General features: G+C 34.7%; 1 protein-coding gene across 4 annotated transcripts in view; it reads left to right on the forward strand.

Moving 5' to 3' along the window:
• The window catches only part of SPATA1 (spermatogenesis associated 1), a 61,277-nt gene that overhangs the window by 25,001 nt on the left and 16,647 nt on the right, over positions 1-19,629 (forward strand). For all 4 annotated transcript variants that reach the window (XM_024565556.4, XM_045199601.3, XM_045199599.3 and 1 more), the window contains exons 4-11: positions 120-237; positions 3,003-3,056; positions 3,165-3,393; positions 6,858-6,972; positions 7,640-7,700; positions 14,574-14,685; positions 15,370-15,492; positions 19,040-19,218. In XM_024565556.4, the coding sequence (XP_024421324.3) occupies positions 120-237; positions 3,003-3,056; positions 3,165-3,393; positions 6,858-6,972; positions 7,640-7,700; positions 14,574-14,685; positions 15,370-15,492; positions 19,040-19,218 (991 nt within the window). The remainder of the gene's footprint in view (positions 1-119; positions 238-3,002; positions 3,057-3,164; positions 3,394-6,857; positions 6,973-7,639; positions 7,701-14,573; positions 14,686-15,369; positions 15,493-19,039; positions 19,219-19,629) is intronic.

A 19,629-nucleotide genomic window follows, 5' to 3' on the forward strand; every position in this document is an offset into this window, starting at 1 on the left:
TTGGTGCATGAGATGATGCTCCAGCCAACTGAAGCACCCAGCCAGGGCAAGTTATCAATCTTTAATACAGCTGAAACTTACTTTGCTTTACATTATAAGGCAATATCATGATATTTCAGAGTGTCTCCTCACCTTACTTTACAAGCCCTGAGGGAGTGTCTTGGTGAATTCCTTGGTGAAGACGCTGCTGCAGAAAAATTTTTATTTCTGAAATACATTGGAAATAATCTAGCTGTGGTAAGTTTTTAAATTTTGTTTCCTTTTGATTAAAGAAAAGTATATCTTAACAAATAATGTTTTTTAAATGTTCATCAACTCAGCTCCTCAACTACTCCATCACAATGAAAGTATCACTAAACACGCAGATCATCAAGAACAGATGGATCTTACTGGCATATTATCAGGCACTAAATTGAAGGGGGTATTTTTTTTATGTGTGAATTTCCCTGGGAAGAAAATGAAGACAAATTTAAAATGTAATCATATAAGTAACATGTCTTTTTTAATTTATTTATTTTTAGAGAGAGTGGAAGGGAGGAAGAAAGCGAGGGAAAGAAAGAGAAGGAGAGAAACATCAATAGGTTGCACTTTGCATTCCTCCAACCAGGGACCTGGCCTGCAACCCAGGCAGGAACCTAACTGGTGACCTTTTGATTGGTGGGACTATGCCCAACCCACTGAGTCACACCAGTCAGGGCCATATCTTTAAATTTAAATGATAGTGTTTAAAAGCTTTTTAAACGTACATGTGTTCTGAAGAAAAATGGGTTCTCATTGCTTATGCCACACTAGCCTTGGTTGGTGTGAAATGATGTAACTCCTACATACTTTTTTTGTATCAGCTTTTTTCTATTGATCGCTCCTATTTGTAATTTCTATGATTTAGTGCCAGGATTTTCTAAGGAGAGAGCTTCCTAGCTGAAATTCTCAATCCAGGAATCCATCAGATCTCAAATTTTCTGGTTTCTCATATGTATATAAGGTTTATTTGTTTAGTCAAGATTTTTCATATGTAAACTTTCAGTATATTCCTATTCTACTATAGTTAACACAATGTATCATTGTTATATATTCATTTATGTGATTACTTATTTAACATCTAACTCTGTCATTAGACTCTAGTTCCCTATGAGGAGGGAGTTTATTTTATTCATTATTATATTTATAATCAGTACCTAACAAGAGACATTTAAATGTTAATTGAACAAATTAAGTTATGACTCTTAATGGAAAAAACATTTTCCATTAAACATTTTCCCCCAAAGTAGTACTGTAGAGGAATTTGCTATGTGGAATTTTTAGAATCAGCAGCTAGATTTGATGTTTTTTGTCATCACAGTTGCATTTAATCTGCCAGGATATTAAATTACTGATTTTTAGGTTAGTTTTCCTCAATGAAGAAAAAAAATGAACTCTCATAACTTTTTTTCATGCTATTAAAGTTACAAAATATTAACCATAGAATCCTAGGTTGGAAGGAATCTTAAAGATAATTTAAGTCAACGTCTAAAATTCTTCTAATATTTTATTATTTTCAACAAATATTTATTGATGTTTTTTTCTGTGTATAAAGTGAGAAAAAAAGAATTAGATAATGTTTCTGCCCTTAAGGAATATTCAGTGTTGTGAAGATAAAATACATTAATAAATAAAATGGCATATTTTGTATGTTCAGAAGAAAAAGAGAGTACTTCCAGCAGGAGAAGAGGGGAGATGGAGAACTTCAAGGGAGAAGTGATACTCATTTTGGATTTTGAAACATAAATATCTGATTTTGCAAAGATGTTGGGTGGGAAAAGCTTTCTGAGCAGAGAAAATAGAATGAGCACAAGAGTGGAGAAGCAGACAGCTAAGAAAGAGTAAGTGGTTCATTTTTGATCGTGTGAAAGGGAATAGTAGGTAAGTTGTAAAAGTAGTTTGTTGAATGTCTTGAATGCCAGATTAATGAGTTTAGATTTCTTTTCTGAAATTTTGGAGTTTTTGAGCAAAAGATGCCATGATGAAAGCCTTAAGAGACTACAGGCAGGGATTGTAACCAGGAAACTTTTACAAAAGTTAGGCAAGCAATAAGGAGGTCTTAAAGAATGGGCTGATTTTCAGATTTCATCTACTATTATTTTCTACTTAGCTCTATACTTCAGACACAAAAATCTTCCTTTGGTCCCCAACAGCAAACTCACTTCTGATTTATAATATAGTTGTACTTGCCTAGAAATCACTTACCCCTGATTTTCTAATAGCTTGCCTATTCATGATTCAGGTCTCAGCTCAAGTATTATCTTTTTAAAATGGCCTTCTCTGACCACCTAGTTTTTAGATATTCTTTCTCTAAGGTACACTCCATTACACCATTCTATTTTATTTTCACAAATCCTTATATTAAATCATGTTTACTTAACATCTGTTCTCCCAAAGTAGAATGTTAAGCTATATTAGAGCAAGAACTCAGCCCTGTTTACCATTGTACCCCTACTATATATAACACTGCCTGAAACATAGTATGCCCTCAATATTTGTTGAATGAATGGAGGATGAATGAATATTTACGAAGTAAAGAGTACAATGTTAGACTATGGAGCCAGATTACCTGGTTTTGAATCCCAACTTGGAAACTTCCTAGTTAAAAATCATGGGAATTTACTTAATTTCTCTTTGCCTCGATCTTGCCTGTGAACTATAGACAATATGTGTGCCTATTGCTTGAAATTTTGAGTATTAACTGAGATAATATATGAAAAACACTTAGAATAGTGCCTGGCACACAGTAAGTTCATGCAAATGATGGTCATAGTTATTATTAAATAACAAAGAATTTCTATTATGTTTAGTACAGAAAATAGAAATAGGATTATATTCTACATTTTCTAGAATCTAGCCTTAGTTACCAGCTTTCAGGTTAGATTTCTATAGCATAGGTATGTGCCTTTAAGGGGAAAAAAAGTAGAGGCAAAATAATTGAAAAATCTTACAAAAGCATTAATATTTTTCTCATTTATTTCTAGGTGAAGGCAAAACAAGAATCAGAACTGAAACTCAAATCATTTGTTCCTCCATATGTATGTAACATGACATTTTAAATCTATGCTAATTTTATCTTATTGGCTAATTTTTTAACTTACTGTTTCTTAAGTTTCTAATTATTTAATATTTCCTATGTGTTTTAGGCTCTTCAATCAGAATTATATTTGCTTCCTATAATGGATCATTTTGGAAATACTTACTCTGCATCAACAATTTCTTTAGATGGGCGGCAGACTAACAATGGTGTCGCTGAGGCTGTCGAAATAATTCACAGACCAGTTAGTGCAACTCTGTCAAAGGAAGAACCTGGAACAGATCCAAGTTTTTTAGAAAATACTTTGAAAAAGCCTCTTAACAAAAATAAGGAAGAAGGTGATTTCAACTGCAATGGGAGAGACAAAGAGGTTATTATAGTATATTTTAGCATTCAGGTCTGTAAGGAAATTCTGGGCCAATCTAGCCTTACAAATATAGGCACCATAAAAGGGAAAACTCCAGTTCAATTTGGGGATATTAAAATAGTTTCACCAGGTGGAAGAAAAAAAAACAATTTAAGTACTATGCTAAAATAGAAACAAAATCAAAAACTTACTGTGCTTAAATTAACTCTACCACCTTTACTTCTTTCATAATATTATAGTTTCAGATAAAGTTAAGGCTAAATGAGAAAAGAAGGAAGTGATTACTGCATAAAACCTTGGTATTATTTTAAATCCAGAAGGCTCTTAGTTAGCAGAACAGTATTTTAAACCAATGCAAAACAACTTTAATCTTGGTAGACATTTGTATTTTTAAAAATTTTAAACTTTTAATCTTACTATACCCATCAATTTACTAATAATTCAGTTCTTAAAAACTGGTAATTTTAAAAAAATCAAAGTTAAACTTATATAAATAAAGTTGGTACTACACTTTTATTTTTTTTACCTTAATTTATACACTAAATAAACTGTTGGTGATGAAAAAGTAAATATAATAAGCATTTATAAGCGAAATGAACCCCCTAGCCAAGGCTAATAACAATAGCCATTACAGCTGCAAGCACACTTGATCTTAAACAGTTGCATTGTTTTCTATCTGCAATTAAAGCAATTCTTATATTCTAAGTTTACACTATACCCAGTGACCTTCCAAATTTAGCACCTTCTTTAACCATAGGCACATTTAACATTTACCGTTGTCATGTGATTTACTATTACTTAGTCTACCAGGGATTAGTTTTTATGTGTGATGTGACATAGGGTTTCTTAGTATTTTTCCATATTTATACTACCATTCACTGATGATAGTTGTGTAGTTCTTAAAATTGCCACATTTCCCTTTAGTAGTGCATGAGAATTCAAAATATCTGAGCCCTGACATTGTGATATTATCAAATATGGCTGATAAGATAAGAACATGCACAGTATGTTTTGTAAGTCCTTTAATAAAGGAAAAAAGGAGTATGGTATTGCTTTACCCATTTTTACACATCGAAATGGGTATGCCCTTACATTAGTTATCTTCTGTTCTTTCCTGCGAGTCTGTGCACTACATCTTCTCATTTTTTAAGGGTTTTTTTTTTTCTTAAGGTTTTGTTTATTTCAGAGAGAGGAAGGGAGGGAAGAAGAGAGGGAGAGAAGCATCAATGTGTGGTTGCCTCTTGCGCACCCCATACTGGAGACCTGGCTGGCAACCCAGGCGTGTGCCCTGACTGGGAATCTAACTAGCGACCCTTTGGTTCGCAGGCCAGCCAGTGCTCAATTCACTGAGCCACACCAGCCAGGTCTCAGTTTTGACATAACTTAACTTTAACATGTTCAATACTTGACTCCATCATTGACCCCAAACCAGTATATTTTCTTGACTTCTTTCTTTGCTTTCATCATACTTCCAGTTGTTCAGACTTTAAGCTTTGAAATTTTCTTTATTGCAGAATAATTCTGAGGTAAAAGAACCTTAAAAACCATCTTAACTACCCACCTTGCTTATAATTTCCTTTCCAGTCTATCCTCTAGATCCTCTCAGAATCATTCTTCTTGTTACAAGTTGGATTGTCTGTCTCCCCGCTTAAAAACCTTTGAAACATTCCTTGGTTACTACTTCAAGCCCAAGTTCCTTAAGGTGGCATAGAGGACCCTCATACTCTGGCTGCAAACCCAGGGTTACAAACGTTGGGCTGTGCAGATTGTTCACTGCCCAACTCCAGAAGCCTTTCCTTCATGTAGGTGATGATATGAATGGAGCTTTCAGGGTTTTCTCAATAAGGTAGTTGGTTCAATAATTTTTCAATGTTTTTTAGCTATTATGGTTATTAGTGCTGTTACGGCTATAGTTTAGGGTAAGAAGAGGAGGAACAAGTACCATGAAGTACAACTGGAGAAGCAGGTAGGGATTTGAACCTTAAGACCCTTGCTTACAAAAAGCTAAGGAATTATGTAAGCAGTGGGAAGCATGCTGAAATTTTAACAGGAGTGGAATGATTGGATTTAAATTCCAGAAAAACAACTTAGGCAACCATATGGAGAACAGACCAAGGTAATAACTGAACTAGGAAATGTGGTGGAATAGAAATCAGAACTTGAAGAGATTTCTAAGAATTGTGTGCTGTGCTGGGTGCTTTACATGCACTGTGTCATTTTAGAGATAAGAAAACTGAAGTTACAGTAATAACTAACCTCAGGTCACACCTGCTATGACAGTGCCAGGACTTGAAATCTTAGGGTTTGACTAAAGCCCATGCTTTGTAACGTTGAGCTAGATAGAGTCATACAGAATTTTTCATGTTTGCCAAAAATGCTACATACATTACTACTCTGTATCCTGTGAATGCTATTTTCTTTGCTTAAATTCTTCACTCTTTTCTTTTCCGGGCAAACACTTCACAGTTCAAAAACACAGTTATCACCTCCCTCCATTTTTAAAAATAGTGCAGTGCGTCATGCTCCAAACTGCTACTAGTAATAAGAGGAGCATGTCCCACACCAATCAAAATGTCACTCAGAATCAAATCAGTTCTGTATTGTTTCTTTTGGGGGCGGTGGATTGGGTGGGTGGTATTTTACCAGTAGCTCTTAAACAGCTGTCATACCCACTTTTTGTTCATTTTGCATTGAATATATTTTTTAGAAAAAGTCTGTTTGCTGTCCTTAAATGATTATTCTAGTGCCGGCTGGGAAATAAATGGTAGCAGCCAGACTAAAATTAAACCAATAGGCTTTCAGGTTGCACAATATTGTGACAGTCCTTACAAAATGACTTTTCAAATATTAATATGACTCATTAATTTTTTCTAAATTGAAAAGTTGATTTGTCCAAAGGAGAAAAATATACATTATCACTGCCAGATTCATAATTGTGTTAAAATAAAGGGAGATGTTATAAATGGAAATGTATGTGAAATACAAATGAAAATACATACTCTATATTTACACCAGGAATTTCCAGAGAGGGGTCTTCAGAATGCTACATGAAAAAAAAGACACTTTGACAATTAAGTTTGAGTAAAACCCAACTTACCTCCCTCTTGAACATTCATGTTGTACATAAAAACAGAGAAATCTTGCAGTAGGAGTGTGTGTACACAGTTGTGTTTCTGTTAGAGTTGCTTAATCCAATTTTTCCCGAACTGAATTGACCAAAGAATTCTTTCACTTTCATGAAATCTCTCATAAGATTTACTTTGGAAATTGTTACCTTTTATTATGTATAGCAGACTTCATGAATATTCTGAATCATAGGACAAGATAATAGTATGTTCATATAAAAACAAAATTTTATTTTAATATTTTCTTTGTTATGTTATGAACTCTAATGTGTTATGAACTCCGTTTGCCCTGGATGAACATTAACATCAGCTGGGGGGAAAGACACTCCGAAAGAAAACCAAACTGCAAAAAATCAATTCAGAAATTCTGAATCGCCAGGATCATTGGAAGATTCAAATAATGACTGTTTTAGCACCAAAAAGAGGTAATTAGTATAAACATTCAGTGCATATTTCATAATCTAAACTGTAAGAAGAAGAGTGAGATATCCGGAGTACTGTTACAAGGACTTCTAACTAGAACAAAGACAGGAGTTAAATGAGCGATATTTTAAATTCAACTCATTTCTGTTGTAATCCTTTTGTCATCAGGACCAACCTAATTACAGAACACTTTCTGTCTTCATTTGCATTTCTTAGAACTAATTTTTCAGCCTCTCTTTGATTCTTGGTTATGGGTGAACTAATCAGTATGCTTGAGTTTCACATTGGTATTATTTCATTCAAATCAGTACTTAAAAAATTACAGTATTTAAATTATATAAAAAATAAGGAATTTTATAAAACTATATTTTACAAAAGAACTCCAAACAAAATATGTTTATAGAATTGCCAGTTATTTTACCTTGCAATAGACATTGGGCTATGATTTGAATTTAGCTGTAATATAATGAAACACAATTTTATTGCTAATACTAAGTATAGTTTATATTGATCATTAAAGATATTGAAAGGTATTATGATAATGATCTCAGGCTAACTTTAAAAAATTTTAGTGTTATATCTGTTTTAGAGGATGAAAGAAACTATGAAAGGCTAATATACATGGAATCATTTTTTAACATGACTTTCAAATCTCCTATTTCTTTTAAGTCAGTTTCTTTGGAAAAATGAAGGTGATGGAGTTAATAACATTAAAAGAGATGACAGTCAGGTATGATTTTAAGGTGTTTGTTTAAGTGTGATATTGAAACCTAATATTTATACTGAAACTAAAATAAAATTGCAGATTAAAATGTCCAAATTGTCTAGCCTTAGAGGTTAGAAGATTGGAGATAGGCATCAAGATAATTCAGGACCTGATAATTCAGTGAAATTTCCGGAAGTTCCACGGTCTGGGACATGTTGAGGTATGCCCTTTAAAGGGAAAGCTAGGTTTTTATCTTGCCCCAGCTACCACTAAGAATGAGTCACTTGATGGACTTCTTTGGAATTTGGAGAGAGATTTACCACATTTGGATGTGCTGCTCCAATCTTCTTTTTTCAATCAAGTAATCTAAAGGACTGCCAACTTTGAGTGGGCCCAAAGCAAAAGACACCTCACTAGGAGATCCAAGAGGTATTGCAAGTAGAGCTGCCACTTGTGTTTTATCGTCCAGCTGACCCAGTGATGCTCCGTGTGTCGTGGATTGGAAGGAATACTGAATGGGGTCTGAGACAAGCACTGGTAGGAGAATCACAGCTCAGAGCCCCCACAGATTTACAGTTAAATATGTATTGGAGCAAAGGCGTGCCATCTTCAACAAACAATGTTCTGCTGTTTTGGGATATTAATAAAGCATGCTATCCTCATGCTTTAAAATTTTTGTCAGTCTGGTGGGTGATTAATGCTATTTTACTCAGGTTGGAATTTTAACTTCCCAGGATACCCTTAAAATTGATCATGATTTTATATTTTGTGGACTCCATTTTGATAACTTTTTTTGGAAGTAGCTTTTCAAGTATTTCTATTGGGTTGTCTGCCATAGATTGCTGATTAGTGGGAATTTTTAATATACTCTGAAAACTGATGCTTATGTATATTGCAAATGTCTTCCTCTATTCTGTGCCTTATAATGTACCTTGCTGAATACATTGTTTAAGTATTCCACGTATTATTTTTTCCAAATTCTCTTTCTATGTTTTTTCAATCATCATGCGGATTAGTCTCAATTTATAATAGAAATAGCTCCTTGGTACAATATTCCCTTACTGCTTCCACACTTAAAATTTTGCCTAGAGATGAGGTAGGCAAACTAAGCCTGCAGCCTTTTAGTAAGGCCTATGACTTAAGAATGTTTTTATATTTTTATTATTTTAATTTTTCAATTACAGTTTATATTCAGTGTTATTTTTTATTAGTTTCAGTGTACAGCATAATGGTTAGACAATTATATACTTTACAATGCGTCATCCTGGTATTTCCAGTACCCGTGTGGCACAATACATAGTACAGTGTTACTGACTATATTCCCTATGCTGTACTGTACATCCCCGTGGCTATTTTGTAACTACCAATCTGTACTTCAGAATCCCTTCACCCTCTCCACCCAGTCTCCAACCCCCTTCCCCTCTAGCAACCTCAGTCTGTTCCCTGTGTATAAGAGTCTGTTTCAATTTTGTTTGTTCATTTATATTGGTCTTGAGATTCCACATATAAGGAAAATCATATGGTATAATACTTGACTTTCTCTGCCTGACATTCATTTAGCATAAAACCCTTTAGGTCCATCCATGCTTTCATAAATGGTAAAATTTCACTTTTATGGCTGAGAAATACTCCATTGTGTGTGTGTGTGTGTGTGTGTGTATACATATATAGGTACACATATATATGCTCCCCTACATATATGTATATATGTGTGCACACACATATATACGACACACACAGTGGAATATTACTCAGCCATAAAAGTGAAATTTTACCATATGTAAATATACACATATATACACACTGCAGCTTTTTTATCCACTTGTCTATTAATGGACATGGGTTGCTTCCATATCTTGGCTATTGTAAGTAATATGATGCTGCCATGAACATAGGGGTACATACACATTCTTCTGAATTAGTGTTTTGTGTTTCTTCAAATATATAGCCAGAAGTGTAATCTCTGTCATAGGCAGTTCCATTTTTAATTTTTTAGGAACCTCCATACTGTTTTCTACAGTGGCTGCCACCAATCTGCATTTCTACCAACAGTGCACGAGGGATTCCTTTTCTCAACATCCTCACCAACACTTGTTGCTTGTTCATTTATTGATGATAGCCATCCTGACAGGTGCGAAGTAGTAATATCTCATTGTGGGTTTAATTTGCATCTCTCTGATGATTAGTGACGTTGAGCATCTTTTCCTATGTTTATTGGTCATCTGTGTGTCCTCTTTGGAGAAGTGTCTGTTCAGTTCTTCTGCTCATTTTTAAATTGGATTGTTTATTTTTGGTGTTTAGTTGTAAATTTTGGATATCGATACCTTATTAGATGTCATTGGCTAGTATCTTCATCCAGTCAGTAGGTTGTCTTTCGTTTTGTTTATTTTTTTCTTTGTTGTGCAAATACATTTAGTTTGATGTAGTCCCATGTATTTAGTTTTTCTTTTGTTTCCCTTGCCTGAGGAGATACATCAGGAAAAAATATTGCTAAGAGAAATGTCAGAGATCTTACTGCCTAGGTTTTCTTCTAGGATTCTATGGTTCTAAGTCTTACATTTAAGTCTAGTCCATTTTGAGTTTATTCTTGCATTTGGGGTAAGAAAGTGGTCTAGTTTCATTTCTTTGCATTTATCTGTCCAGTTTTCCCAGCACCATTTTTTAAATAGACTGTTTTTACCCCATTGTATGTTTTTGCCTTCTTTGTCAGTTATAAGTTGACCATATAGTCATGGGTTTATTTCTTGCCCCTCTATTATATTGTTCAATAAGTCTGTTTTTATGCCAGTACCATGCTGTTTTGATTGTGTAGCCTTGTCATATACTTTGATAGCATAATACCACAGACACTGTTCTTTTTTCTCAAGATAGTGGTGGCTATTCAGAGTCTTTTGTGGTTCCATATAAATTTTTGGATTAGCTGTTCTAGTTCTGTGAAAAAAGCCACAGGTATTTTGATAGGAATTACATTGAATCTATAGATTGCTTTGTATAGTATGGATATTTTAATGATGTTAATTCTCCCTCTGTATGAGCATAGTATATGCTTCCATTTATTTGTATCTTATTTAATTTTTTCTTCAGTATCTTATAATTATCCAAGTACAGGTCTTTTATTTCCTTGGTAAAATTTATTCCTATGTATTTTATATTTTTGATGCTATTGTAAGTGGATTTGTTTTCTTAGTTTCCCTTTGTTATAATTCATTATTGTTGTATAAAAATGCAACCAATTTCTGAATATTTCTTTTGTGCCCTGCTACGTTACTGAGTTTATTGATCAGTTCTAGTAGTTTTTTGGTGGAATCTTTAGGGTTCTGTATACATAGTATCATGTCATTTGCACATAATGACACTTCTATTTATTCCTTTTTAATTTGGATACCTTTTATTTCTTCTTTTTGTCTGATTGCTGTGGCAGGGACTTCCCAGTACCATGCTGAGTAAGAGCGATGAAAGTAGACATCCCTGTCTTGTTCCTTATCTTCAGGGAAACAGGTTTAGTTTTTCCCTGTTGAGTGTTATGTCAGCTGTGGGTTTGTCCTCTATGGCTTTTTGTTTCTTACATTTTTAAAGAGTTGTAAAAAAAAGAATTATGACAAAGATTACATGTGGCCCACAAAGGCTAAATTATTACTGTGTGGCCCTGTATCAATGAAGTTTGCCAATCCCTGCTCTGGGGTCTTGATATTGGAAGATGGCTTGATTGGCTCTACCATCCTTGGCTTACACTTTCTTCCCCTTGAGGTTTTTTTTTTTTTTTAATGTTGGTCTACTGACATCTCGTTTTATATGTTTCTATTAAAAAGTATGATACAGCCCTGATTTTTTTTTTTTTCTTTGTAAGCTGCCTTGGGTATTTCAGCCTGGAAGGCCAGAGGATTTCTTTAGTGTGTAATAATTTTACCAGGCTGTATCTCAGTTGAGAATTCTAGGTCAGGTTTTACTAGATACACAGTGGGCTCCTTCAGTAGGAAAATCAGGACTTCTTTTGTTTCAAGAACATTTTCTAAAATTAGAAAACTCTTTAAGTAGCAGATCCATTCCCTTTTTTTTTCTTTTTCAGGGACCACAATTAGTGTTATCTTTACCTTTTATATTTTTTACTTTTTCTCTGATCTATTTTACTATTACCTTTATGTTTCATTTTCTTTGCCCATTTTATTTATATTCTTCATTATCCTTACTATATATTTGGTCATGTCTTTTCCTTGGATAATTGCTGATTTATTCATTTCTGAGCCAATTTTATTTTTTCCTTAATTTCTTCTGTTCGGCCAACTTTATTGCACATGTTCCTGTTATGTTTTCATTGTTATTCTTAGTTATTAAATTTTTTATTTAGAGTGTTTGTTAATATCTGCAAAAAACTTGCTTATTTTCTAGGGTATTTTTTAATTTTTTTATTTTTATTTTATTTTGTCCATCACCACTTATCCCCCCATACCCTCTCCCACCTCCATCCAACCCCCTACCCCTGCAATCACCACACTGTTTCCTTGTCCATGAGTTCTCTTTTTTTTTGTTTGTTTGATCCCTACACCCTCCCAGCTCCCCTGCTCAGAGCTGTCAGCTTGCTTTCTATCTATGAGTCTATCTCTATTTTGCTTGTGAGTTCAATTTTGAGGGTTTTAAAAAGCTCACTGTGAATGCTGTATTGTTTTGTAGATATTATTCATGTTTACTTGTGTTGGATTTTTCTTTATCAGTAATAAGAAACAGGTGTTCTTGTAGAGGAAGAGAGAGCGGTATTTTGATGGCTTTTCTGCTTCTTAGGTTAGGAGCTCCCTCTTCTGTTGGTACAACAAAATGCAGCTATTTATTTTTAAATAAATGGGGTTTGGCGGGGAAGGGGTTTGTTTTCCTTGGATACTTTTCCTACTAATTTAATTCTTCAGAGGTCTTATCTTAGCCACTTTCTTCTTCTCTCTTACTATCTAGGCCCAAAGGAATAATACCTCTTATTGTCAAAGCATTTTCCTCTCAGAAGTTATGTCTTCCCATGATTACTACCTCTGGCCCCCTACATTTTACAAACCCCTTTCTTTTAGATTCCTCATAGAAAGTGCTCTGATTTACCAGATCTTATTCTTACTCTCAGTATTTCTTCACTGCATGGGAAGGTCTCTTATTTCAGATAAAACTATGGTTGATGTTTACTGTATCATCTGTTCATAGTTGTCTATTCATGGTTGTTGGCACCAATTCAGCACCAACAGAAATCTCCAATTTGGTCTATGGTGAAGACAGAAACTTTATTCAGTGCAAAACAGCTCAATTGTGGTGCAGCAGGGCTATGATGTGGGACCAGGCCCCTCTCCATCTAGACAGCTGTGTTTTGCTTCCTCGATGGTCTGCTCTGCTCTGTTGTGTTCCATTATGATCTGCTTTGCACTGCGCTGGTCCGCTCCATTCTGTGCCACTCTGCTCTGTCTTTTGTTGGTCCGTTCTACTCTGCTCTGGTGAGACATCTTCTGTGTTTCAGCTCAGCCAGAAAAACAGCTTTCAGTCTCCGGTGGAAAGGGAAAGTATGCTCCCTGATCCAGAGGGGAGCTGGCCTGTAGAGACAGAAGTCCCCGCCCCTGGTCCTGATTGGTCTGTTCTCATGAAATGAGGACTACAAATTCTCTTGCAGGTTGGTCCAAATGGCATTTTTCTGATTGGTCAGAATAGAGCTTCTCTGATTGGTCACTGAGGATGCTGATGGGGATACAGCTAAGCAGCTCCAATTGGATGGGGAAAGCATGAGTCCTAAGGATTAAAATGGGATTCCAAGAACTCCTTTCTAAGGGCTGGCTCAGAAAGTGCAGGCAAGCAGTTCAGTGCAGGCTTCTCTGTGAAGTGCAGTATGCAAGAGGCCCCTGTATGGAAATGGCTGCTAGACTCTCTTTGTAGAATTTGAGCCCAGTTAGCCACTAGGAGCCCTTTTTCATAGTTATCTTCTTTCTCAGGATCAACACACTTCTCTCTAATGCATAGTCACTTATGACTCTGCTCAGTCGTTGGCTCCTGAACACACTCTGCTGGTCCAGTGTGTTTAGTTCCCCACTTACATGAAGATTAAAGCATGTGTAAATTAAAGGATTCTGTGTCCTAGCTGTGCTGTAGGTATAAATTATGGGTGCTTTTATTTGCTTTCTTTTTATAGTAGTTGGGAGGATACACGGAGGTTTAATTTAGGAGGTTGCCATTATCCTGTGAGAACCTGATTTTATAAGTTAAGAAAATAAAATAATATAAACTTGAAAAAGAATAATAAAACAAAGTAGTAGTAAGAGCTTAAGAAAAAGTAGAGACTAATAAGTTACAGAAGTAAAAAAGACTAGCAGAATTGAAACAATTGAAGATCTATAAAGTGGTAGAGCAAGAAATATCAACATTGGTAAGGCTTGTAGTGGTTTATCAAAAACAGGCAGAAACACAAATATCAGAAGAGATAAAGGTGCTATAAAACAAATATAGAAGAGATAAAATATATGAAAACAAGGTGTGTGCAAAAATTTGAAAATGTGATAGAGTATCCAGTTTTCTAAGCAAATTTAAATGATCAAAATTGACTTAAGATGAAAAAGAAATCATAGCCAGCTTAGAAGAATTTAAACATTACCTACCGTAAAAAGTAACTAAGACCAGAAACCTTAGAAGGAAATCATGTTCAGAAAGCAATAATAGATTCTTTTTCTTAAATTTTACGTTTGAAGCCATTCCAAGTAATAGTGGAATGGAGAAGCTGGAGCACAAGAAAGAGTCTATAAGTATAAATACATATAAGCCAAAAGAAAAAACCATATAAGTAAAAAAAATGTATTGCTGTTATATATTATCAAATGCTTACAGGTGGGGGGAAAATAATGTATCACCCTACCAAATCTTACTGATTTTCGTGTTTTCTTTCAGAGAGGTAAAAAAGAATATATCACCTTACCCGATCTTACTGATTTTCCTTCACTTCCTTGTCAACCTGCTGCTTTTCTGGGATTAACTGAAATGTCTTTACTACAGATTCATAGTAAGTATGATGACACCATAAGTATATATGATTCTGTGGGATAAAATTAAATGATGTTTGATGTTAATGGGGAATTATTGTATAATGAGTAACGCGTTTCAGTTTGAGAAATTAAAAAAAGGTTCCAAAGAGGGATAGTGGTGATGGGTGCATAACATTGTAAGCAACTTAATGCCTATGAACTAAAAATGGTTAAAATTATAATTTTTAATGTATATTTTGCCACAAAGAAGTTACATTATTTTAAAGTATATACATTTTATGTTAATTAGTGCATGTGTTTAGTCACTAATATGATTTCTGCTTTAAAAAATACACTCTAAAATTTACATTTTTCATGTAAGATTTAAGTACAACAACTTTGGGTCCAAGCTAAATTTACCAAAAGAATTAAACCAAGACATATAACTACTTGAACTTTACCTAACTTTACCTAGTTTTACACATGTATGGGACATACTGTGTTCTTCACATATATGTAAATCCCCTTATGTATCACTCTTAGAAAGGGTTTCTAAGAGTTTCCTCAGAGTTTGCCGTAGTGGCAAATACGACATTGCAGGAAGAAAAATAGAATTTGGGGTAGAACTTATTTTAAACTACATTTAAGTTCTGCACACTGTATTTTAGGAAATGAACTGTCTTTTAGCTTTCAGACTCTGATGACTATGGGCTGTATTTTAGGAAGGAAGGCTATCAAACACATGAAACAAGTAAAGGAAGAAAGAAGGTATCTACAAAGAATTAGAGAGGAGCTGATAAAAGTTGAAAAGCAGCATGAACAAAGCACATTGAAACAATATCATGGTAAAGTTTATTACATATCTTTTATCACTGTAAAAAACTTAAGTTTTATAGAATTTATGCTTTTTACTATTTACTATTTTACTGTTATGGTTTAAGTGGTATACTTGATATGAGTTCAATTCAGAAAACATTAAATCATTGTTCAACTCTATTTAATACAATAAATGCAACGTGCTTTATGTAGAGTGTTTTTTATTAAAATTCAAATATTTTTCATAAGGAATATTCATTTATTCATTCTTCTACTCATTTACTAAATAAGTGTTAAGTGCCTACTGAATTCGGCCACTGTTCTAGCAGCTGATACTAATAGGTGGGCACAGTCTTGTCCCTGCCCTGGGGAGTTTACAGTCCAATGGGGAAACGATAGTCAAGTGAAGCAGTAATGATACATCCTGATAAGTACTTTGATTAAGGAATTACAGCACTCTGTGCAGGAATAGAGAGGAAGGACACCTAAATTACATGGAAGAGATAAGAAACACATCCAGGAAAAGATGTGCCAGCATCTGAAGTGTGCCTCCTCTTGGATTCAGGCTTCAGGCATGCTTTTCCCTCCGCAATCTACATCTGCTTGTCCTACCTTCTCCTCTTATCCTCTTCTCCCCGTTTCAACTGGTTATTTTCTCACTAACCGTTCAGGCTCAGCTTAAATCTCACTCTAGAAGCCTGGGTTTCCTTCGTCTCCTCAAGGTGCTTAATTTTTTGATGTGTGTCTGTCTGCTTTGCTAAACTGAATGAATGAAAGAATGAACGAATGAATAGGAATTAGGTAGGAGAAGTAAGTAGTTTCCTTAAAACAGAAATAGAAACATTGTTGTTAGGACTGGTAGAAGTGGAAAAAATGAGCCAGGGTGAAGAAGGTATAGGCTAACGGTTTGAGAGATGTCAAATGATTTTAGAGTCCTGTGTTTTGGGTTGTACTTGAGAATTATAAGGGTAACAGGTTCATATGGAATTAGCTGATTTTAGGATTCTCAATTTACAGCAAAATTATTGCTTCAGTACTAGAATTGACTGAAGGTTATAGACAACTTCAGAAGATATTTTTGAATGTTCTATATCCTAATATTAAAATATTATCTGAAAGTGATGGCAGTGACTCAGCCTGGTTGCACTTTAAACAAGCAATTTTATTAGAGAGATTCAAGGAATAGACTAGAAATTGAAAGATTGATTCTAATACCAGATCTATATTTTACTTAGGCAAGTTATTCCTCCTCTTTGTGCCTCACTCTTTCCATTTATAAAATGAGAACGATCAGTCACTTTCCATTTTAACAGGAACATTTCAAACTAAATGCATGCATTAGCCACTAGATATTTATTGAGCCTATTATGTGCTTCAATTCCAGCATGGTTTTTTTTTTAATTTTTATTTATTGATTTTAGAGAGAGAGGGGATGGGGGAGGGAGAGAGAATATTCATTGGTTGATTCTTGTATGTGCCCTGACCAGGGATTGGACTTGCAACTTTGGAGTATCAGGATGATGCTCTAAACAACTGAGCTACCCAGCCAGGGTTCCAGCATTGATTTAAAGCAAATTTTTTTTATTCTCACCCGAGGACATGCTTATTGATTTTAGATGGAGGAAAGGGGAGAGAGAGAAACATCGATGTCAGACTCTCTCCAACAGAGACTGAACCTGCAACCCAGGCATATGCCCTGCTGGACAATGCCCAGCCAACTGAGCCGCACTGGCCATGGCTCCAGCATTTTTTTAACTGCTGAGGATAGAGCAGTAAATAAAACAAACATGGCCCTTCCTCTAAGGAGCTTGCTTAACGAATAAGACAATATCAGCTACTAATTAGAGCTGAGGAGTCAATTGAAAAGAGTGTAGTAAAGAGTGATGGGCAAGAGAGATGCTTTAGCTAGGGTTTCCAAGAACAACATTTCTATGGAAATACCATTAAGATTTGATTTTTAAGGAGACAAGTATGTAAAGAGATAGGGAGGAAACAGTAGGAACAAAAGGAATACTAAATGTCAAGGTCTGAAGATAGGAGTGAGTTTTCAGTCTTAGGACCTGAAAGAAGGCCAATGTGGCTGGAATAGGACAACTAAGGAGGAATGTAGAGGGAAATAACATCAAAAGTTCAGCAAGAAGCACTGGCTGGGTGGCTTGTTTGTCACATACACCAAAAGGTTGTGGGTTTGATTCCTGGTCAGGGCATATACCTAGGTTGTGGGTTCAATCTGTGCTTGGGGCACATAGGGAGGCAACTGGTCAATGTTTCTCTCTCACATCAATCTTTCCCTCTCTCCCTGCCTCTCTCTAAAAAAATCAATAAACATATCCTCAGGTGGTATTGAAAAATAAAAGTCCAGCAAGGAACAGATAGGCCAATACTAGGAAGTTGGATTTTATTCTAAGTAAGGTGGGAATCCACTGGCGGATTTTTTAAGCTAGGGATTTACATTTTTAAAATATTTTAGAATATTCAGAATGACTGCTATGTGGTAGCCTGTAGAGGGACAAGAACAGAAGCAGAGAGATCAGTTAGAAAGATCTTTAAAAAAAAAAAAAAAAAAGCAGCCCTGGCTGGTATAGCTAAGTGGACTGAGTGCTTGCCTGCAAACCAGAGGGTCACCAGTTCGATTCCCAGTCAGGGCACAAGCCTTGGTTGCAGGCCAGGTCCCCAATGGGGGGTGTAGGAGAGGCAACCACACATTGATGTTTCTCTCCCTCTCTTTCTCCTTCCTTTCCCTCTCTCTAAAAATAAATAAATAAAATCTTTTTTTTTAAAAAAAGAAAGAAATGCTGACTTTATATGGTATGAAGATTACATATAAGGCAATAGTTAAAATTTTGAGTTAAGTTCCATGTAGTTGTATAATTTTAAATCACTATATAGAGTTTTTAAATATGGGGTTTACATATTTTTTTGATAATCTAAAAAAATGAACATGAACATAATCTGGTGTGCTAGCATACAGTTGGTGCTGCTGTTCAGTTTGTAGTTAGAATCTCACCAGTGCCAAAGCAGTTCCCTAGCTGGTAGTGTTGAATTTCTAATTAAGGGTCTCAGGTTTGAGACATTCTGATCCACACAATTTTGGGGATATAGGTGGAATAATCTTGATAAGAGATGAATCAGCATCACTGGATATCACAAAACATGTTATTTTGAGGGCTGAATAAATTAAGAAAAAATCAGAAAAAGTATGTTACACCACTTTCTTTCATAATTATAAATAAGTTTTCCATAATCAAATCAGATTATGGAATAGTAATCAAAATAAAAATTATGTGCATTTTGCTATACATAATATTTTTAATAAATATTTTCCAGAAATAATTATAAGCTTAAAGAAAAACTTGGTTGTGGATTTTGGATATATTACCATTTCACTATATTTGTAGATAAATACTTTTATTATTTAAGAAACATTTCTCCCTTAGCTTTAATTTTCTCAGCATATAAGGGAGGGAGAGGAGGGAATAGAAGAGTTTAAATTAACTCTGGGGTCCTTTTTAGATTTAAAAGTTTAATCTTGTAGTCAAACTCAAACTATAACCTTTGCTTTTTATTTTTTTATAGCCTGTGATAGTTCAAAGAAAAAATACTTTGAAACAAAGAAAGTGACAGCATCATTGGAGGACGTTTTAGCAAAATTCCAAGAAGATTTAGAACTCTACTATAAAAAACTGCTCATGCAGCTTAAAGCCAGGGAGGTCAAGATGAGACCAAAGAATATGGCAAACTTCACAGACTCTAAGGTGCTACTGAATGTGTTCACTTCTATTAGAGAAATTCTCTTTAAAATATTTGCTTTAAATTGTTAGTGTTATTATATTTAGGATGCTTTGGGCTACAGATAAAATAAACCTCGACTTAACCTGGCTTAAACAATACGAAAATTCATGATGCTGAGGAGATACAATCACCAGTGTAATGATGTCTTTAAATATCTAGGTGCTTCTGGTACTGGGTTGGCCAAAGTGTTTGTATGATTTTTTTCCCTACAATGGCTCTCATAGTACTTAGTTGTCTTAGCTTCATTCAAAATAATTTTGTTAGATTGTATGTATTATGACAGCTGTCATATCAGAGTACATTTTTTAAAACTTATCAGAATTGGTGGATTTTTCTGTAGCCATTTTAATATTGAAGATGGAAGAAAATATGCA

The sequence above is a fragment of the Desmodus rotundus genome, chromosome 3 (genome assembly GCF_022682495.2).
Source record: "Desmodus rotundus isolate HL8 chromosome 3, HLdesRot8A.1, whole genome shotgun sequence".
NCBI classification, from domain to species: Eukaryota; Metazoa; Chordata; class Mammalia; order Chiroptera; family Phyllostomidae; genus Desmodus; species Desmodus rotundus.